This window comes from Phoxinus phoxinus (assembly GCF_949152265.1).
Source record: "Phoxinus phoxinus genome assembly, chromosome: 17".
In the NCBI taxonomy this organism is placed as follows: Eukaryota; Metazoa; Chordata; class Actinopteri; order Cypriniformes; family Leuciscidae; genus Phoxinus; species Phoxinus phoxinus.
In genome coordinates, this window is record NC_136892.1 from 21879779 (window position 1) to 21903490 (window position 23712).

The 23712-nt window shown below is 37.1% G+C and overlaps 1 protein-coding gene across 2 annotated transcripts in view; it reads right to left on the minus strand.

Annotated features, from left to right (window-relative positions):
- Window positions 1-20107, minus strand: part of LOC306984361 (transmembrane protein 132D) — a 27828-nt gene extending 7721 nt beyond the window's left edge. The window contains exons 1-7 of one of the 2 annotated variants that reach the window (XM_079585655.1): window positions 20040-20107; window positions 19274-19380; window positions 18344-18409; window positions 14963-15836; window positions 8034-8180; window positions 3135-3309; window positions 702-845 (exon numbers count right to left, since the gene is read on the minus strand). In XM_079585655.1, coding sequence (XP_079441781.1) covers window positions 702-845; window positions 3135-3309; window positions 8034-8180; window positions 14963-15834 — 1338 coding nt within the window. In that variant the 5' untranslated portion in view covers window positions 15835-15836; window positions 18344-18409; window positions 19274-19380; window positions 20040-20107. Of the gene's footprint in view, window positions 1-701; window positions 846-3134; window positions 3310-8033; window positions 8181-14962; window positions 15837-18343; window positions 18410-19273; window positions 19978-20039 lie in introns of those variants that run through there. The other variant, XM_079585654.1, reaches the window with a different exon arrangement.
- Window positions 20108-23712: the final 3605 nt, after the last annotated feature.

The window sequence follows — 23712 nt, forward strand, 5'->3', positions numbered from 1 at the left end:
CTCATCTGGCGAGGTCTGTTCTCACAGGTTCAATGCTAAATTCAAATACCGTAATCAAATTATGTAACTACGCATATCAATCAAACAAAGCCAAAGAGAATACGCTAGATATGGGATCCCTTGCAAAAAGGACAAACAGAGAGAATAAAACAGAGAATTAAACCATGAAAAAAGATATTTAGTAAAATTTTCCTATTCAGCCTATGTCATGCTGATAATTCTGCAAATTGTTGAGCCTATGCAGATGGTAATATTAATACATTTCTTTGAATGTACGGATATTTTGGATTACTTTTGTATGATAAACAATTTTGGTATTGTGTCCAATACAAGATCTTGGTCCTGAGGCAAAACCACTTAAGAAGAACTGCCCCAGAGAATGACCTGGCAATAACAAAGGGCTCAAGCACTTCATAATACGCAGGGGGGGAAAGACAGGTGTCTGAAGCACAGATGTGCTTTGGGTAAAAAACACAAGTTCACAGAGGGCTTTCGGGTCAACGTCTGTCTCCCTCCTGCTTTTCTCTTTTTTTGCTGAGGAACTAGGAAGTGGTGGCCGACTCCACTGACCCCTCTCTTCTGTGCTCTCCCAGTTCTAATAGACATGTCATTCAGAAGCACAGTAAGGCTGCTAATAGGAAGCACACAGAGTGTGAGATTGCTGAAGCTGTCAAAAGTGGCCTGACCCTGACATGCATTACCTTCAGGACATCCTGGTCTGAAGACCTGCAGCGAGAAGAGTTAGTGATGTCCGTGATGGAGCCATCAGCCTCAACGCCCAACACTTTCACAGGCACAGAAACCCTCTTACCAGTGAGCACGGCTGTGTTGAGGAGCTCCGTGTCCTGGAAAAGCACCACAAAGAGCACTCAATTAGCACTAAAGACGTGCAAAACTACATTTTCAAAAATGACATGCTCAGAAAAAAAGTTGCAAACTTTGGTTATCTGTCATGTCATGGTTACATTTTATTTTGATGGACCCCTTTAAAAATTCTGCTGACTATAAATAACGTTGCACCAACATGTAAACTAACTCTCATTGGAGTATTAAGTATTAGTAGAGGAGAGGGTAGGGTTAGGGTTAGGAGAATAAGTTGACGTGTACTTGCATAGTCTGTGGAATGTTGGGGGAACATCAAAATAAAGTAAAAAAATATTACGGTCTACTAATTCCCTAATGAGATGTAGTTGACATATACATGTAGGTGCAACGCTACTTGGTCAACAGAATGTTTAAAAGGGACCATCAAAAAAAGTGTTACCCACAACCCACTGTTGTTTCAAATTCTGATGAATTGTCTTCACAACATGATCTACAGTAGATGTCTAAAATGAGGTTTTGTTGAATATGCAAAAATATGATCTGTAAGAATCTGACGAAAACTACATACCAATCAATAATGTTTGGCATATACAATTGTTTTCCAACAAAAGTGTTTATGAATTTATGCTTTTATTTTATATAATGTATAATTTCCAGTTTACTGAAATTGTATTTGTAAATACAAAGTAATTATAATGAAAATATAAAAATGTGTATAAATATTTGTAGCAAATACTTAATATATTTGTAGCTAAATATTTTGCGAAATGGAACCAATTTTTGTTGTTGGGATCAAGAAAATGTTGGCAGGGTAGAAAAAAGGGCAGAATTACAGGCCCAACTAGACAGCAAAAACAGTTCCAATTGAGTCCAGAATACAACCAAAGACTTCTGTCTGAATATGTATGGCTGTAGTGCTTTAAAGGAGTTAAATTTGAAGAGACAGAGTTTCACTGTGCAAACTGTTTAACATCACACCAATTAAAGCATCTAAAAAAACAAAAAACAAAATTATATAAACCAGTCTTTCACACTAATACATCTCACAGTGCCCCATTCCTAATTAGCACTGAAGTATGTACATGGAAGAAATCGGACGCACTTTAAAAATAAATAGGCTAATACTAAGAACAAGCACTCTCATCATCTAATAAGCTTAATCTCCTTTTGGTGGCGAGTAAAATCTTAAACGGGTCAAAAACGTCAAGGCAACAATCGTGGATCAGACAAGCTCTGTCTGAGTTTAATACCCTAATGATTATCTTACAGTGTGCCACTGTGATGACGAACACACTAGGATGATTGGGTTTGAGCGTAGATTTAACTTCTAGACTCAACAGATGTCCACGAGCATCCTCCAAACGCAACACAACAGATGCTGACTTTGATTTGAAAAGTTATCGGCAAAAATCACACACTCTTATGGCGGTGTTATTTCAGAGACAGGGTAATGCTGTGAAATAGACCGTTCCAGTAAACAGATCTGGCAGCTAACCGTATAATGGACGCTTGATATCAATGAATCGTCACAATCTCTTTTAGTTTTATTTGTCTAAAAAAAAGCTTTATTTTTTTATTTTAATGAATGCTGCTGAACTTGCAATAAAGGACAGCATGTGGATGGCTTTGGGAATTATGTGCATGTCCTCATAAAACGAATGTCAGTTTCGTTAGGGTATATTCTGCAGTAGTTTGACCAACTGTAGGGGTGACCATAGGAACAGATCAAAGGGTGAAAGAAGTGGCACTGCGCCTCTGGACAATTAACACACGTACACACTCACAAAAAACACACAGACAGAACAAAGACACATAAATAATGTATAAGGGCTGTCATTGTAGCGTTATAGTCAAAGGATTTTACACAGAGCATGACAAATACTTGTCACACCAATGTGATTTCATGTCCACGTTCCACAGACATCCTTCCAAAACGTGACCTCGCTAAATTTTTTAAAGGGATTAGATCACCCAAAAATTAAAATTCTCTCACTTATTCACCCTCATGTCATTCCAAGTTTTGTTCTTCACAATTTATAAATAACTTTACATAGATCTATCCAAACAATGATAGTTTGTATAAAAATATATATATATTTGTATTTATTTATACATATATATTTCTATTTATGTTTTCTCTATATAACAGAAGATTTAATTCCCAGATAATTCCAGGTTTTCTATAACTGTGGGGGGATCCTGCACTATAAACTGTCATTGTATTGAGAGAGATCCATGCAATCATTTCTAAAAAGGTTCCATGTATTCATAACACAAGTAGATCGAAGGTAAAAACAAACATTCCCAACCGTGATCAGAGGTGCTATCCCCACATAGTCTCTCTGAATAGTGTAAATCCTCATGGTCCCTTCATCCCGTATCATGTTTCCGGGCAGCTCCAGTCGCCACGTGATCATCTGGCTCTCTAACTGGTCACTCTGCTCCTCAGTCTCAAAGTCCAGTTGCAAGACCTCCAGCAGACCTCTGTAAATAAAATATCAGAACACGGTCAGTTCCCAATCTCTGCAACAAGTGGCTTCGCTTCCTGGGACAACAGAGACATATTGAGTCAAAGAGGACGGTGTGGAATCTTAATAATGAAAGCACAACCGGTTATCAGGAGAGATGGAGCAACTCATCCACTTCAGTAGCATTACAACACTCCGCATTCTAATGAGCGTATCAGTAGGTTCATCGCAGGAGCGTGATTCAGCTCACAACGGGCCTTTCAGCTGGAATTTGCTTTGATAAAGTGCTTTTATATAACTAACAGAATGGCAAAAACCAAACTTTCCTACAACTTCTTATAGTTCATGCATTTATATATATGGCATGCAGTAACTCACAGTAAAGGAATCTTTGAAAGCATCGTCAAGGGGTAAAAAGCTTTTCCTCAGATTGGACACATCCTCAGAGATTTGATTCAAAACTCCCCATACCTTTATACTATCGTCTTAAATGACAATAAAGTTATATATATCAATAAAGACCAATGTTGAGTCATCAGGGGTGAAAGGTCAAGTGCATGAGATGTGTCCCATCATCATTATGCTGTATTAAGTGTTTTCTAACGCAGTGGATTCCTCTCCATTCGGCTCTTCTCTGGTTAACGTGGAGACCTCTGTTCTAATCTTGCAGAACGTGCTGGTCTTTAAGCTGGTCTAACATACTGATGCACCGAGGATGATTAAAGTAAAGTGGGTCGTCGCTGTAAAACGTGGAAATAAAGTAGTCTGGAGATACCGCTTGCTGAAGGGCAGCTGGTGACCACGCTCATGTTGTAAAGGGTTTGATCTATTATAGTTTCAAAGCAGTGTAAAAGACGATATAATCAACATCATATAATCACATGATTCAGTGAACGACTGAAATGGATTTAGCTAATGTAGCAACAATGACATCCGGACAGGTGCTTATCAAATTAGCTAATCGTTTTCTCCAAACACTTCATTCACTGTCTGAACAGAAAAGAGTTTTGGTGGCTCTCCATAGAACCCAGCCCCCAAACTTCCTGTCCAAACGCATACATGAGCATGTAACCGGACACTCACAGGCCATAAAACAGAAGGAACTCTGTGGCTCTATCATACTCTGGAATGTATGCACCCACACACACACACACTCATGGACCCTTAAACTGAAATGTCCACATATGATCCAATAGCAATGTTTTTGATATATATTTTTGTGTGTATAATTGGTCAAGATAATGTCTGAAGCATCTGAAATAATCCCTATGCTAGTGATTATGAGGAAATTATGTAACCCTGTATTTGTGCAGAAACGTCATTCGAGGTATCATTGTAATGGGAAAAACATGTTGGAGTCGAATCTTGACTGCAAGGTACAATAATATGCATTTATTCTAGGAAATACCATACTTCTAGATATGAATGTTAAATTCGATTTCTCACATGACATGGTCAAAGTGGGCATGTCTTTACAAACAAAGAAAAGTCTCCCGCTCTCAGATCACTGAAGGTGATAGGCTACTTGTGCCAAACAAAGGTGGAGCTATACATTCTTTAAAGGCCACAGCTCCCCCAAAAATCTCTCTCTTGCTCTGCGCTCCCTGCCTTCATCACTGCTCATCATGTGACGTCTCCGATCTAAACTCCCTCACGGAGTTCCCTGCTTTTATTTTCTTTATAAAGTTTCTTTTGTTTAATTTCCTAATTCCACTTTGTTCGTTTCCACCTACGAGTCGAACGAACGGAGCCTGAATTCCTTCAGCAACTTCACTTTCAACCAGCTTTCAAAGCTCCCGCGGAAACGTGCTCTGGCAACGAGCACGCGCCCGGCTCCGAAACGACCCGAGAGAACGCGCCTCAGACACGAGAACACGCGCATGCTGGACACAGCTCATCACACACAAACGAACCTTTTTTGCAAGTATCAAACTCTGACGAGTGTTAATGTTTTAAGGTTTGTTTTGATTGATGTCTCTCTCAAAGGTCTGTGATGTTTGCTGTTCTATGGTCACACGTGACCATTCTCTCTTTCTCTATCTCTCTACAATCTCAGTGCGTGCTACGGCGCGCGCCCCTCCCCAACTCTCTATAACTCTCCTTCCCTCATCAGCTGTTACCCGTTTTTGTCTTGTCTGTTTAATGTAAGTAACTGTACATAGACGTATAAAACATATAATCAGTATGTGTATTCCGTTATATTCTGTAGTTTGCATTTATTAAAACAATATATTCAACTGTTTCTGTGAAATTGCTTGTAAAAATACGAGTCAATGAGGTTTACGAACTAAGAGCTACCGCGCTTATTATGCACTACATTAAGGTAGTTTAATTTTATAAACACAGGAAAATTAACGTTCACGACCAGAAAGTTGATATTTCTTGGAGTTTATAAGGGATAACTTGATTGAGAGATTGATGGATTGATCTTTGATGGTTTTTGCGGGACAAACACCTATTTGATCACTACATGAATTTCCCTTAAAAGGTTATCCCATGATCGAAATTAAATAAGATTATTGATATATGAATGAGGAATTATAAGACGTTGTGATCGATTATTCATATATTCGTATAATCTATACATTTTCAATTTCGATAGTTTAATGTAACTGTAATATGCAAATATTAATCATATTCATGATTAGTTATTAAAATTCCCTATAGATCATTTGAGTTAATTCATACGGACCAAAAGTCCGAGGCATAAACGCTACACTAATTTCCTGTTAAAACGAGAAGGTGAGGCAGGATTGTACAATGCTGATACGGATAAGCGCAAGATGAGTAATCAATCATTTTAGTCCATTATTGTTCCACATTTTGGGGTCAGCAACTCTTTTTTTCAGCAAGGATACATTAGTGACAGTAAAGATTTATAATGTTAGAAAAGATTTCTAGTACAAATAAATGCTGTCAGCCAAAATTTTAAACAACACAATTGTTTTCAACATTATCTAAGTTTCCATCCACTTGTCAATCAAATTATCTGAAGTTCGGTAAAAAAAACTAATGCGAATAAAGCTAGTGAAAGTGTGTTTCCATCCAACGGCTTTAAAGCGAATAAAAACCTGTGCGTAATGACGTCACATGCTGTTTTGCATTCCAATTTGGTATATCGAATTGATATGAAACATTTTAAGGTGTTTCCATTCATTTTCGCACTGAATCGCACAACATTCAAGCCAACATTTGCGAACAAAGTTTTGCTAGACAAAATGCAATTCATTATTTATTCGGCAAATAACGTTTCCATCAGAGTTTATCGCATAAGCCGTATATCGATCAAGATAAAATCCGATGAGACCGAACGTATTTCATTTGAGTCGATATTCATGAAATTCAATCGAATTTTACTGTTTCCATAAAGCATTTTTCATTCGATATCACTTAATTCGGATAAAAACGTGTGGATGGAAACATAGCTAGTGATAATAAGAAGCAAAGTTTGTTGAGCAGCATATCAGAATTATTTCTGAGGGATCATGTGACACTAAACACTTAAAAATTCAGCTTTACAATTACAGGAATAAATTACATTCTATTTTCATCTATATTACAATTGAAAATGGTTATTTTAAATTGTAATAATGTTTCAAAATATTTATATTTTTGACCAAATAAATGCAGCCTTGTTGAGCGCGAGAGACTTATCTCAAAAACATTGTAGAAAAAATCGTATCGACCCCAAACTTTTGAACAGTGCTTCAAAATCTGCAGTACATTAAATGACTTCAAAGTTAGCATACATTGAATAAAACTCCAATTTAAATTGAATGGGCTCTTAAAAAATAATTAAAATAAATAATAAATCAAGTATTTATGAGAGTGATATCCCTTTTGATTCCTGTAAATCTGAAACCACCTCTGATAATGTCACGGAGATCTTCAATATTGACAAAAAAAAAATCTTAGTGTGCAGTCTGTTACAAGATGCTATAGAACTAGTATATGCATATACAGTATGCTGCTATAGTACAGTACATGATACACGTTATAATCTGCAATAATGACAACCCATTGCCATGGACACCGAACAAGAATCAATGAGACCAAGAGAAATGACACCCAGATGGAGGCTCTTATTAACAAGATGCTCACAGTTTCCAAGACGCATTTGAATTGGATCCAAAAAACACTCAAAACTCTTTATATGAAATCCAAGCCAATCGCTCACCTGCTTAGACACATAGAGGTAATATGAACTCAAAGCTCATTCTTCTTAATAACAGTGGAGGAGTTGTGCGTTTTCTGTGGATACCAGCAGCTGAGGTGATGAAAAGATATCACATTTTTATGAAGTTATTTGCAGTCGCTTTCCACATGAATACCTGCGTTGCAGAATTGATGTGTGCCATTAATCATGAAATCGGTATGTGGCTAGTTTTACTCTGAAGCTAAGTGTCTGTACAGGTTAAACACAGTTAAACTGCACCTTTTTAACCAGAAAAAGATGGTTTTTATAGTTTCATTAAAAATACCATCCTGCGGAAGGCGAACAGGTTGCCTGAACATCTGTTAGTACCTGAACAATGAGGGGGGGAAAGAAATTAGAAGAGTGTTTTTTTGGTCAAAAACTAATTTTGCAATCTGTCACTTAATTCTCACAGTTTCAGAGGAAACAGACCCCATCTGGCAACGTGCAAGGGCAGAAAAAGCTTTTTAGCGATGAAATGCCTTTGAAATGTGGGCTTCTGAGTGGTTTCTGAGAACGACGAGGATGATGCACCGAGGGCTTGCCTTTTGCTAGCAAATGTGCGTTTCTTCTGGCAGGACACAGAGATGGTTTGGGCGTCACTTCCTCTCCCAGGTTCCAGAGTGATGTCCCACAGCTGCGCGTCGCTGGGTCTGGCTGTGCTGAATGACATGCCTTTTCTGGATGTGGCTCTGTGAGAAAGGACACACAAACATACGGATGACTTCAATGGAAAGGTCTCAGCCTCAGGCGGACGCCCACAGTCTGCTTACTGAACGCCTGAAGCATATTGCACACAAAAATTAAAACAGCTGGCTGAAATATCAGTTGCAATCTTACTGGCTGGTGCTACACAACTTGGATTAGGCAAAAATTGTGTTTACAATTACACAGGTACAGTTATACACCACCATTCAAGTTTAAGGTCAGTAAGAAGTCTCTTTTATTCTATCAAAAATACAGTAATATTCATTAAAACATTTAGGGTTGATCAGATTTTTTTATGTTTTTAAAATAACTCTCTTACGCTCAACAAGGCTGCATTTATTTGGTCAAAAATACAGTAAAAACAGTAATATTGAGAAAAAATATTAAAATTTTAAATTTGTTTTACGTGCTAATTTATTTAAAAATGGAATTCATTAATGTGATGCAAAGCTGAATTTTCAGCATCATAATAGTAGTGTCAAATGATCTTTTAGAAATCATTCTAATATGCTGATTTAATGCTCAATAAATATGTCTTACTATCATCAATGTTGAAAACAGTTGTGCTGCTTAATATTTCAATACTCAATACTTAAAACTGTTTTTTTTTTTTTTTCTGGAGACTTCTTTGAACAGATTTGATGAAAACACCATTTATTTGAAATAAAAAGTATTTTCTAACCTTGTCCAGTTGCAATAAAAATTATTAAATCCCCCAGAGACTGTAATAATTTACAAATGTAAGCTTTTTTTTTTTAAGATACCGTTTTTTTAATGGCATCTATAACAGTTTAGTGGCAAATTAAAAGTGATAATGTAAATATGCAATGTAATGCTTTTGAGATATGCAGTATAGGCTTTTTTGTAATACAGCTATGTCATCATTATTCAAACCATATTCAAAGCTGCAGTTTTTAAGTCAATTGTTTCTACGGTATGGTACAAAATTGTGTTGAAACACAATTAAGCCTTTGGAAACTCAATAACAAAACTGAGGTAGCTTGTGCTTAAGTTGAGTAGCAAATATGACCAAGTCAAAAGAGCTCTCACAAAATCTATATGTTTTATTACATTAGAAAGTCTATGGCAACACTAAAAGTTCCTAAAAACACAACTGGTAGCCTTATTCATAAGTTTAACATGTGTTGAACCAGAAAGCCTTTGAGGGTGTTGAAGAAAAAGCACAATATAATTAAGGGGAATAAAATGTTTGATCAGAGCAACTGAGAAAACCCCTCAATTTACTGCCAAAGATTTGCAAGATGATCTGATGAAAGGAGGAAAAAAAAAACATTTCAATGCAGAGTATAAGAAGAACACTAGACAAGCATGGCCTTCGTGTTGGGACGTCTTGCCGAAGGCCACTCTGGACCATGAAGAACATAAAAGGCCAAATTGAATATGCTAAAAAACCTGTGGATTTTTGGAATAATGATGTGACCAAACTGGAACTTTTTGGACCCATGGATCAGCAGTATGTCTGATGTAAAAAAAGGCAAAGCTTATGAGCAGAGTGAATGGTCAAATATGGAGGTGGTCCCGTCTTGATATGGGATGTTTTGCTGTTGCAGGTAGTGGAAATCTTGACTGTATGAAGGACATCAATCATTGAATTATTTTGGCAAAGATGGCAATGCCTTTGGTGCAAAGACTGAAGCTTGATGATCAATGGACTTTCCTGCCATCCCAAAGTATGCATCCAAATCAACTTAAGCTTGGTTCAGGGATCAGTCGTAGAATTTTCTTAAGTGGCCTATACAGTCTTGATGGAATTTGAAGAAAGGTAACGTGAAAACCAGAGATTATCAGTGATCTGAAAGCATTTTCAAGCGAGTAATGGGCCAAGATTGCAGTAGAGAATTGACAGAAGCTTCTAAGCACTTAAAGGCAGCGTTTATTGGAGGTTATAAAGGATAAAAGATTCTGCATAAACTGTTGTGGGTTGAATAACTTTGTACATGTTTAGATGGGGGGGGGGGGGTCACAGACTTTACTTAAATGTGTCTTAAACTTTCTATAAAAGTGGACTGATACCTCTGTTTCATTGTTTTCATAAAAAAAATGTTAATAAATGTCTTGCAGGTCAAGGGGGTTGTCACTGTAAAAAAAAAACTTTACTGATCCAAACTTTTAAACAGTAGTGTAATGTACTCTTGAGGATTCCATTTGCCAACATTTTCCAGATTAGAAGCACAATTTATCAAATAATCTCAACATCCACAAGCAGAACTGTATATTTGGCTTTGTTTTTGCTGTACAAACTCGACCAGGGGCCAGTTGCATAAATATAGCCACTATGACTAGAAATAAGTTAGACCTATCAGTCTTAATTTTCAGATTCAAATTCGGCCAACCTTTTATGTAACTAAAAATAATAATAATAATTATGACCCTCTTGGCAATACTAAAATGAAAAATTCACACAGTAAACTTTCATGTATGTTACAATGAACATGTCCAGTACAAACTGAACGTTTGCTAGAGAGTATGTGTGTTTAAGAGGCTGACCCTCTCTGATGGACAGAAAATCAACACATCTCAAGCCCATCTGCACTGACATCCCTTTCCATTCATCCTGACTCATGGCCACATTTATATAAAAAATAAATAAACAAACAACATGTACAAACACGTTAATGGTTGTCGAAGGAGATATAAATCCTGTTCGTAAGACCTGCTAACCACGGGTCGAGGTCAGCCAGCACGGCTCTCAATTCCCTGTTTCACTTGCCAGTTATAAATCTTGGCTCAATCTCTGTTGCAGAAAGCGCGATTGCACATTTAACAATGTTGTATTCATCAAGGGTGTAGAGTGAGTTTGCCGCTCTAGAGAATTTAATCTCTCTCTCTCCTTTGGCTTGGGCCAACACAACCACATGTCCACCATTCAGTTTAAAGACAGAGCCAAATGCTTCTTTTCTCCTCTGTTTTTTTCCCCCTGTATCTCTCGGCTTTATCCACCAGCCAGACAGTTCGTCGGTCCCTCTTCTCCACTGATGGGACTTAGAGACCGTGGAATCTTGCCACGTGAGAATCTCCCAGACATGTGCTGGAGTCAGGCGTCTCGGGAAGTGGGGCCATAGAGGAAACAGGTCACGGTGGGAGAAGTAGAATGAGAGCGGCTGACAGCGTCGTGACACACTGAATTATCTTTCCTCAACCCCTCATCCATTTCTTTTCTTTCTGTTTCACGCCACACACTTCAATTCTGCCTCAAAAACAACAGATTGTCATGCAGCGGATATGATTCATTAGCAATGTGCACAATGAGCCTGTGCATGCAGATGTGCATTTAAATGATTATTTGGTAACACTTTACAATAAGGTTCCTTAGTTAACATGAACTATAATGACCAATACTTCTTCAGCATTTATTTCATCTTAGTTAATATTAATTTCAACATTTACTAATAGCTATTGTTCAAATCAGAAGTTGTATTTGTTAACATTAGTTAATGCACTGTGAACTAACTTGAACAAACAATGAACAGCTGTATTTTTATTAACTAATATTAACAAAGATTAATAAATACTGTAACAAATGAATTGCTCATTATTAGTTCATGTCAGTTAATACATTAACTAATGTTAACTAATGCACCTTATAGTAAAGTGTTACTGATTATTTCACAGAATGCATGGTGCATAAATACACGTGATGGGCTTGTATTGAGCAGAAATGCATGATATCACTGCTGATATCAGTTCCCGTCGCATGTAATTCACTAGGATAGCGCCAGTCTATCAACCCCTGGGACTTAAGGGAGAGAGATCAGAGTCTGTCTTGACCCATTTTGTATTGTCATCATCTTCAGGGCAGGCATGCAATTTTTAGAGACAGATGACGCCCTCAGTTGGATAATCCAAACATTTTTAATTCCAGGGAAATGAAGAGAAACAATGAAAGCTTGAGAGGAAAATAAGAGTAAGGGGGGAGAGAAAAATAAAGAAAGAGAGAGAAAAAGAGAGAGAGAGAGAGCCAGAGAAAGAAACACTGTATGCATGAGTGACAAAAGAATTCAGTCAAATCTATAATGAGGATCTTGATGGAATAAATCTCTGACACAAAATCAAAGACAGACGAATATTGATGTGGAGCTGCATGGTGCTGCCTGCAGGATAAAATACAGAATAGAATAGAATAGAATAGAATAGAATAGAATAGGTAATATTATATGTGAAATGCAATGCTTAACAGATTCATAGAATCTACAGTACATAAATGTACATTAATGATCTGTTAACCAGTAGAATAGAATCACTCCATCATATTAATTAATATGAATACAATATAATACAGTACAATACAAATATGAACTAATGCTTAACAGATTAATAGTTTGTAAAATATATATATTTATAAATAATATTTTGATTATTTACATAATAATTTTAATTTAATGAGAAATATTTGTTATAAAAAATATTAACGCATTTTTTTAAATGACAAATAAAACATTTATAAATGTAATTTAATGAGCAGACAACAGAATATAAATAGAATGATTTCATAATAACATTTATTATTAGGTAATATTTTATAATACATATTTCATAATGCTTGGGTCAATAGTTTGTCTATTGAAATATATGGTAGAAACAAAACATTTCTAACTATATAGGTCTATATGAATAATACATTAAGTAGAACAGAAAAAGAACGACTTCATTCCATTCATCAATCAATCATTCTATTTAAAAAAATATTTATATATGAATGATCTGTTAAGTAGCAGAATAGAATAAATTAGAATAGAATGGTTTTGATAGAACAACCATTGTTCTAACACACAACAATAAATAACTGTGTGTATCCTTTGCATTCTGTGTGGTGTAAAATAATTGTAAATAAAAGTTATTTTCCAATTTCTTTTTTTGTGTGTTTTAGAAATCCTGTTTGTTGAGCTGCACAGGACAAGGCACTTGTGATGTCTGATGGAAGTCTGAGCTAGTCTATGTAGTCCTGATAGCTTCCAGTTGAAATAACTTAGGTAAAAAAAGATAGAACATCTCTGAAGGGTTAAAGACTTCACTAATTTTCAATCAGCGTGTGGATTATCTATCATAACCTCAGGGGTCTGGACTCAATCTTGGAGAGAGCACTGAAGTGGGGCAGAGATTTCTCCCTGGATAAAATCAATCTCTTCGGGATTTCAGCCTTTACCTCACTTTACTGCTAACACTGAAAGCGAATGTCCATTTGAGCCAGGGCCGGGGGCAAAGTAAACCATATCAGAACCGAGCGAAGAGCCGCAATGATATTGGGGCCTCAGGTGGTATATGGGGCTCAGCTGCCGGTCAAATGTATATCTCAGAAGTAGAATTTCTCAACTACCCAAAATACTCAACCCAATTCAAAGGAAGACTTCACAGTAGAACTTTTGGCCAGAGATTAAATGATGTGAACGCTGATTTCCGACTCGAGTGAGTACCCACGAACTGTGCCCAAGTCCGCATCAAAAAGATTCATGTGAACTCCAGTACAGTTCGCTGCCGATGTGAACCTCTATTGGTGACGTCTGATTCAATAAAATTGTGTTTGTCTCACTCATTTTCCTGACAAGCGTGATGCAAACACACCATGGTTCAGTTCGGACCCAAATAATATAATGTGAACACAATCCAGCGGGGACAGGGGGAGTAATCGAACTCGAGTTCAGACCAGGCAATTGAACCAAGTGTGAAAGCACCCCAAGTATCAAACCAGTCTAACCATATTGTCTAAAGAAAATCTAAATTCAACTACTCTATTTGGACTAGTGTCGTACAATATGGGTCAGAATACAATTTACCTCATCAGATCTTGAGGAAAATGTTTCCCCACAGTTTAATTTGCCTTCAAAACAAATGCAAACAAACTTCTAAGAAAAAGAAAAATACCTTTGGTCCTGAAAAAATGCCTATAAAAGCAATTTCACTCATTTATTTGTTCTTTCTCCATTGATGTGGGGTTAGACTTAGGAAAATTTGATTGCAGTGTGTTTTTGTACGATAGAGCTCTCGCTGTAATATGTTCACTTCTGCCCAAAGGACTCAAGTAGTTATTAGGTATTTGTTTTCCTGCTCCATTAAGTTGATGCATTATTTATGGGGAGAGAAGCCACACAAACAATACAATGTTAAGAAATGAATGCAGCCAAATAATTTCCCCATTATTTTGCCATTTATGGAAGAGTGCCTTTGAAACTCCTCCAGTTGGAAAAGTGAATTGAGCCGGCACAAGGTTATTACATTTGGGTAATCCGCATACTGAGTGGGACCGTTACATTCTGTCGGCTATAAAGTGGCATGACTGTAGTGTTGCATACTTGTTAAATTCGTGCTAAGCTTCTTGGGCGTTTGACACATCTGTTGGCACTGTGTCACACTTCTATTCCAAATGGGACATCTCAATCCCCAATGCAACTCCTCTTCATCTGACCTAAAGTCTCTTCCAGGAAAACAGTTGACATTTGTTCTGCCTTCTGAGAAAACCATATAATCCAGAACAGAGTAAATCCAATTTCTTTACATTGCATTGTGTGTAGAGATTTGTGGCAGAATTCCAGATAGCAGCAGTGAAATGATTATAGCCTGAAAGTCAGGTTAAATCTACCAGACATTTTTTTTGGTATATTTTGTTTATATAATCTACTTTACTTTAAAATGCATGCATCCATTCTCATTAGAGGGATAGATCAACAAACAACCAACAAGAAGGCGAGTAAATTATTTTTAGGTGACTATCCCTTTAAATAAATTGGCAGATAAGATGAATTCAACCTACCTGAGGATGAAATGTTCAACCGGTGATGTACTTGATAGGAACACGTAGAAAGTGGCGGTGTCTGTGGTCTTCAGTGGTTTCGAGGACGTCTGGATGATTACGGCTCCTCCGAGGCGCAACCGCATAAACGTGGGGTTTCCTGGAGGTGATCGCAGGAGGTTTACAGTCCCAATCCTCTTCATGGAGGCTCCGTAGATCTGCCGTCCCGGGTCACCATGCTGTGGACCCCTTCTTATTTTGCTCTCTTGTGGGACACACTGTCCACTGGGACTGGGTCTAATCTGGTAGTAAAGTTCAGCAACATTTCCTCTTTGATCACCTCTCTGCTCCCAGCTCGACCTGCCGCCTCCAGGGTTGAACCACGCAGGCTCGGGCTTCAGGTGCACCAAGCAGAAGCCACCATCTGCCGAGATGGAGCAGCTGTCCTTGACCTCCCTGGATTCCCAGAAGGCGTATGCTGTAACACAAACGTACCCTACTTCATTCTGCCCTGGGACGTTTTGGATCGGCCCCTCACTTATATCATCCCTATTACCGGTCGCATAAAACAACACATACAAGGCAGGTGTAGATGACCGTACTTGTCGGGCCAGTATAAATGGTCGGATCCTTGGGCCAGTGTGGATCATATGCAGTGGTATAGACTGCTCCAAAGACATGGGACCATAGCTGACATTGATTGCCGGCTGGCCATTCAGTCCAGTGAGGATGAAAGGTTGCCTTTGCGCCCGCAGGCTGGAGTTGTCCATTACGTCCTGACTTGTCTCTCTGAGAAGAAGATAGTCTGCATTGATGATTTGATAGTTCACACTTGGAAGAACAGCGAGAGGGGACAAGGAACTTGGATCATCTGACAATTCCACAACCTTCATTCCTTGAGGACACAATGAATCAAATTAGATTAGCATAACAGAAAGACATACTTATGAATAATTAATGGTATTTATTTAATGGTAAATGTTGTACACATCACATGACCCTACTGGCCAGTGTGTATTCAAATAAGTGGTTTTAAACTGGTTTTGTTTCAGAGACCTGATTAGACATCAAGTGGCACCAACACCAATACCAGAAATGTTTATCATGCAAAGTGAATTTCAATGTTTTTTTGCCAATAATTATCAGCACAAAAACATTTTGGTTGGCACAAATCTGCATTTGAGGCCAAACCTTATACCTTTCTTTAGTTTTCCTCATGGTTTTAGATTTTGCTATCCTTATTTTGTATGATTATTTTATTAATTGCATTTTTTCCTATCTGCAACTCTATCAAAACAGATCTGAAATGCATTTTTGAATCGCAGCCCACCAGTTGTGAATGACTGTTCTATAGGAATCTATACTCTTAAAATCTTTCATTCAAAAACACTGTAAAAGCAAGGTTACTTTCACATAATATTATACTTGGTAAATATGCTATCAAAATGTTTCTAGACAGTTATACCTCAGTGATCTTGCAATTGCTACATTGCAGAGTTGTATTTCGAAGAAGTCATTTGCTATATGGCATTCCTCCCTCATTCAAATTCAGAGTAAAACATAAATAAAGAAATAAATATATATATATATATTGGTCTAAACCTGTCAGCAAAAACCTATCATTCTGTTGCTGTTTGAACCTCTCCCCAATGTGCTAGTCTATAATCTTTTCAGAAAACATTTCCATAGATGTCAAGCACACAAAATGTTTGTTGTTACTCCACTAGCAAAGACCACAACATGTCCCCTCTTGGTGCTAGATGATTTGGAATAAAGCAACGCAGGGGGAGGGAAAAATAGTCAACATCACTCTGATCAGGTGTACTGTGTGTCCGGACAAGCAGCTTGTCAAATCACTCATCTTGCTTATGCTTTAACCTTTACCTTTTGACAGGCAGAAAGGGCTACACTGCCTTCTGATTGCTAAAGTGCAGCACTGAAAAGCTGAAGGTTGATCTTGACATGCTGTGCGTTTTTGGAGGAGTTTGTCAAATGCTGGTCTTTGTGTCATACGCAAATTTGATTGCTATTCGTAAAAGAAAATCTTTTTAGTGGAGCAACAACAAATCACAACAATTTGAGAAAACCTTGATTATATTTGTATGTATTTAAATATATTCTGCTGAACTATTGCACATATTGTGTTCTATTATATAGGGAATCCGACTATAGGCTAGTGTTAACTACGCTAAAACTTAATCTGAGAAAAAGGCTTCAAGGTTTTTTGATTGAAATTTTGATTGATTTGATTTTTCCGTTTTCTCTTAATCTGAGCATAGCAGAGTCAAACCCATCTGTCACAGCACATATCATATCAAAGAGACCTGATTTTGCAGTATAGCCATTACTGTTTTACGCTCTAAAAGCTAGAAGAGCCGGTATGCTATATATATATATATATATATATATATATATATATATATATATATATATATATATATATATATATATATATATATATATTAGGGCTGTCAAAAGATTAATCGCGATTAATCGCATCCAAAATAAAAGTTTGTGTTTGCATAATATATGTGTGTGTACTGTGTATAATTATTATGTATAAATACACACACATTCATGTATATATTTAAGAAATATTTGCATTTATATACTGTATATACATTTATATAATTTATATTATATATAAATATTTTATATATAAATAGAACCAATTTTTCTTAAATATATACATGATTGTGTGTGTTGTTATATATATCAATAATTATACACAGTACACACACATATTGTGTAAACACAAACTTTTATTTTGGATGCGATTAATCACGATTAATCTTTTGACAGCCCTAATATATATATATATATATTATATATATATAGTATATATAGCTCAATATATATAGTGTGTGTGTGTGTGTGTGTGTGTGTGTGTGTGTGTGTGTGTGTGTGTGTGTGTGTGTGTGTGTGTGTGTGTGTGTGTGTGTGTGTGTGTGTGTGTGTAGCATAGGCCTGTGTATATGTTTAAGTAATATAATAAACTAGAAAATATTTTATTGAAATAAAGTGCTAAAATAAAAGTTGCAAAAACGACTAATGGCTGACAAAGGGGTAACCAGAGATTGTGACTTTTTTGAACTTGTTTAAAAGCTCCCATGCATAACTACCAGGATGACACTTGAAGGTTGTCAACTTCCAGTTAAAAAAATAACATGTATAAATTAGATTAAAACACTGAGCAGAGACATTTAAGCATGGTTCATGATGTATAGTTCTTAGAGCAGATCATTGGGGTGAAAAAAAATACAGTATATTGTGTGAATATATAACCAACCCAGCTCACTTCTGTCAGTAAGGTAGTCAAATCTACCTTTATTTATGTTTTAGGTAACTATCACAAATCTAACTGACAATAAAGTTCAGTAAATAAATAAATAAATAACCTACTGGTAAATTTCTTGTTTCAGCATCAATCCATGTGATAAATCGTCATACTCGCATCCAATTAACTGACTTGTATAGAACAAAATAGGAGTCAAATAAACAATATATTTGAATCTCAGACTAGGAATCTCATGTGTGAAAGTGGTGTTTCAAAGTAGGTTAATAGCTGAGCCCGAGGGGAGGAAAGGACTAGTGTCAGTGCAGTGTCTAAGAACATTAGGCCAAACATGACTGAGTTTGCACAGCTCAAACTAGGACTGAGCCTCTGCACTGATGACAAGCCTATTTGTCAGACTCTCTCATTTCTAAATTGCTGCTTTTGGCATTACTAAAAAATCCACAGCACATTATTTTCAAATTAGGAGCTTTCCAAGTAGGAGTTTATTCAATGTAAATCAAGACAATTGAAGAAAAATTCCCTACTCTCAGTTTCACTATTAAAAACCATGGCGCAGACTTCAAAACAACTGTGATAAAGTCTGAATTCCACTATTAAATAATCCACTTAAAGTAATAACTAAGCAGTTATTTGCATTCTGCAGTTAATTATATAAACAAATTGTAATTAAATCTATATTTACTTCTATGCAAAGTAATATTTACAGCCATGAAGCTAATGTAACATCTATATTAATGTGCTCAGCTGATGCTTGCTGAAGTGCACTTACAAAAAGTTAACTCCAATAAAGTTCACAACTCAGGTTGCAATTTAAATATGCAAATAACTGATATTAATGCAAACTTTTTCAAAGGTCTTTCATACTCTCACAGATTCTGAAATCATCCATGATAAATTAGAAAACATGGCTATTTGTGGCTGAACAACTGCAATAAAGTACATCTCTACCTGGATAGTCTGATATAGGATGGTAGGCTATATGAAATTATGTAGAAATGTCCAGCAGCAAGAAATGACGATGAGAAAGGTCTTACCTTCTGCACAGGATAGACACAACGCTATAACCATCAACAACATTGTGCTCGTCTGCACAAATCAGTCCAAACTGGAGCTTAAATTACGTTATTCCTCTAATGCATTCCTAAAAAAATATATTATAATAACAGTAAAAAAAAAAAAAAAAAAAAAGGGGGAAAAAAGCACATGTAAGGTTTAAAACTATTTCCAAAATCGAGGAAAGAAAGTGACCATGGTGCCCTCACAAGACATGGAAAGTAAAAACAGTTGTCACAGTAGACAAGGCTAAAACTGGATAACTGATGAGTTTGAAATAAACAAAAAACGTGTAAAAGTTCAAGATTTGCGCTGGACCGTTTCACGTGCTGCTGTTTCTGGACCTCACGTTCATCTGAGTCTGAACGATTAGATGTCACGAGCGTAATCCCCAGCAAATGAAATAGGCTACATGTGGCTTTGGTGTCTCAATCTCGCCTGTCAATGCTCTCTTCACTGTCATGTGGACGAACAATTAGCAAAATCCTACTTAAAAGATGATATTTAAACGAGCGTTTAAATGTAAACCATTTTACAGCCTACGCAATGTTTACTTATTGTTAGGAATAAAGTAAGCTAGCCTACATGAATATAAATACGTGTTGCATGGTAGCCTAATATAATGTTGCGTAACTCTAAGTGATCCAAGCGTGAACTGTGGGGACGAAAGATTAAAAATATGTAAATACTACCGTATTGAATAACTTAAACTTAGTGGTTAAGTTGGTTGTTCATGACGTAGCCTACTTGCAGTTGTATTGTGCAGCTCACACACAAACACTTCAGTCTCTTCTTCAGATGAGTGTTGTGGTGTAGCGCGCAAGCGGCCCCTGTTGACGGTCAATGACAAAGTAGTAAACTAAACAAATGTGTCTGGATTGAAACACTATTTAGCTATGCACAGGAAAACTGGACAGGCCAGCGCAGCGTGAGTAAAATACAAGTAAAAGTTTGCTTTAAGTGGTTAATTAAAATAAATAAGTGTTACTTGTTGTGCTTTTGCAAATTGTGGAGTGCCCGAGGCTAATTCACATTTTACTTCAGTGAAAGTCAATGGCCTACTGGAGAAGAGACACACATACCTTAAGTTGTAACATTTCCATTGTTGGTGCCAGGCCCCAGAGGAAAGAAATACAGTTCACGGGCATTTTGTTACACAAAGTTGTCACAATGGAACAGTATTGAACAGCCCAGCCTTGCCAAGACGTTTTTGTCATGACTCTCATGGTTACTGCGACCTTTTTTATTATTTTTGACGACGAGGATCTATTCAGGCTGTTTTAAATATAATTGAGATTTTTCTTTTTTAAACACCCTAGTAGTTCGACTACGCCGAAAGCAAGCACTGCGTCGACGTCACGTAACATTACTCAGCTGAAAAGTCATAGGCCTACTTTGTTATATTTGGTAGTGTTTATATTTAGCTTTTATTTTCATGAAAATTCTAACTGGGAATCTGGGAAACAATTGGAATAATTAAACAGCAAAAATGAATGAGATAAATCAATGGAGATTTAAAAAAGAAATTACACAACAAATATTGTCATTAATACATTTTGAACATTTAAAATAGCCTACATACACGTGTCAGCAACCTGAAGAAAAAATATATATAGCTATATATATATATATATATATATATATATATATATATAATGTACACACACACAGACACACACACACACACATATATATATATATATATATATATTTTATTTTATTTTTAAGACAAATTTTTTTTTTTCATTGATTTATCTCACTAATTTTTGCTGTTTAATTAGACCTATTGCTTCCAATACATATCCCAATTGATGCTATATATCAGTGACTAAGCATTTGAGACAAATATCTCAAAACATAAAAATATTTTTTAAATAAAAATTATATTTATATATTTAAATGTTTTATTTTTATTTTTTATTTGTTTATGTCAGGTTGCTGTCACGTGTATGTAAATGTATTAATGACAATAATTGTTGTGTCATTTTTTTTTTTTTTTTTATGTTGAGATGTTTGACTCAAATGCTTAGTCACTGATGTATAGCCCTTGAAACAACTTAGCCTACCCGTGTGACAACTATTTCTCATACAGCTTTAGTCACATATTGAAATACCTTCGGTAGAAGTCAATGCATCATTATGACATGTTAGGTTATATATTCCCCAAGAGGTATACGTTAGTTTTTCACTTTATATTCAGAGTCAGTGTGAATGAATAAACTCTCTGTGATTTCTGACTAAAGAAGATCTCACTAAAGGGAGCGTCATCAATCTCCTGTCAGTCAGAACACACAGTATAACCTGTACCTTTGCTGCTTTGTAGTGCTTGATGGCGTCTTTCACGAGTTTGAAGCACGATTTTATGTCCTGCCCTTTGATAAGTGCCACAAATTCCTCTGCAAGGACACAGAGTACCAACCGTTAATGCAAAGAATAAATCAAAAGACAGCTCATGCCAAAAACAGTGTAAGAGGCTCGATTTAAAAGTTACCAGTTTGTGCAAAGGTAAAAAGTTATGCAATGGATATTATGCATTTAGTTTGTGAATTTCAACATGCAGCTGCATTTCATCTGGATTTTAATCAATTCAGAACTAGTAGATCCCTCCAGTTGCGATGCCTTTGCTGGAGTGCTTTTGAAAATGAATTTTCCCCCATGGCCCAGTTTACATTCTGTTATCATATCATCCCCATCTGCTCAGATGTCCAGATGTTAGCAGTGTGTGACAGACCACAGCCGTGATACTCAAAGGTGAACAACAGCTTAGTAGCAATAATATGAAATGGTGGTCAGTAAACTGACCCGCCAGTGAGTTTGACCCATTTTGATGACCTATTCCATTAAGAATTTTGTTTACGTGAACAAAGCGCATCAGCTGCACTACAATTTACTTGAGCTTTTTATCTCGATGAGGATCGTGTGATGATAGGTTGCCACAGTAACACAGAATGACAGTAAACCTACTTAGAGAATGAAATATACCACAATGGCCACATGTATATCAATCTTACCAACCCCATGACCGACTCCATGTCGCTAAATGATTATACACCACCCTTCACACATAAATCACATTCTGAGATGTCACCGCCAATATGCTGTAAGAAAACTTGCTCTTTTTACTTTTTTAGATGCGCTATACAGACGAGAGCAGAATTTGGTAAAACCGCTGCTCAGCCTCTTTAAGAAAAAAGTAAGTTATATATTTCAATGCTATGCTAAAAAAAAATCACCCAGGTTTGAGGGAATAGTCATAAAACAACAACTATATCACTTTTAGCAAACAGCGTCCGTCAATCGGAGCAGTGGGAACCCTTTGGAAAAGTATGGAGTTTGGGAGCCTCGGTCAAAGCCTTTGTGACGTTGATCTATGGATAAAGTTGAGCAGAGGCGCTCTCGCTCAGTGTGAGTTGAATTTCTATGCAGGTGATGAATGAATGCGCTCTGCGGTGCGTGTCGTGGATGTATATCACTCTGCTCCCTACAGGATGGAGAGATAAGTTACTGCTAACCTGCAATGTCGTTCTACGCCTTCCCTCGGGGAAGGGGTCGTGAGCTCGGCTTGCTTCCATTACACAGACGCTTTTTTGATAGCTGCAGATTTGCTGAAAGTTATTCTAGTTTTATAAAAAGGTCAGCCCTGCAAATTCCCGCTCAGATCTTAGGTGGCATGAGGCAGGCGTTTTCCTTCCAAGTAGAGGACATTAATTGCGAACAAAGCCTCAAGCACTGCTTCGGTGTACTTACAGTCTCAGCATGGGCACTGTGGTTCATTTAAGAAGACTCTCCCATCACAGACGACTCGGTCAAAACACATTCATGAAAAATGTACGCCATTGTTTCCAACCCCGACCCATCCGACGAGTTACCTGCATTGAACGCACCTCTGTCATTCAGGGGTCAGTTAGACAATGCTCTCTGAAAAGGAGCTGCTTTACTGCCTCTGAAATATTCACGAAAAAGCAGCAGGAAGATGAATGGGCGCCTGTGTCCCAGCTCAGGGCCCTTGTTAAAAGAAGGCGTTGATCGAGAGGTCAAAGCCGGAGAGAATTTTAAACATCCATTGGCCCAGGGCCCCCCGGGATCATTACAGCTCACTCCTGAAAGGAAGGAGAGCCGAGCCAAGAGCAAGAGAAGCCTGGCGCGGTGATATACGAGCATAATCATTTCTCGCTCTCCTCCTTTTTTTCTCTAGGCAGGGCTGGCCCTCACTTCATCCTCTTGAATTTCGGTGCAGCATATTCCGCTGAAACCTCTGCAGCAGGCTCAAGCACTTTCCTTTCCTCTCAGAGGCCTTTTTAAAGGGATAGTTCAACTTCAAATCTGAGTTCTCTTATTACTTTTTCACCCTTATGTTGTTTCCAAACCTCAAAGTGGTTATTCCCCTCCCCTCCCCTCCCGTGGAACACAAAAGTAGTAA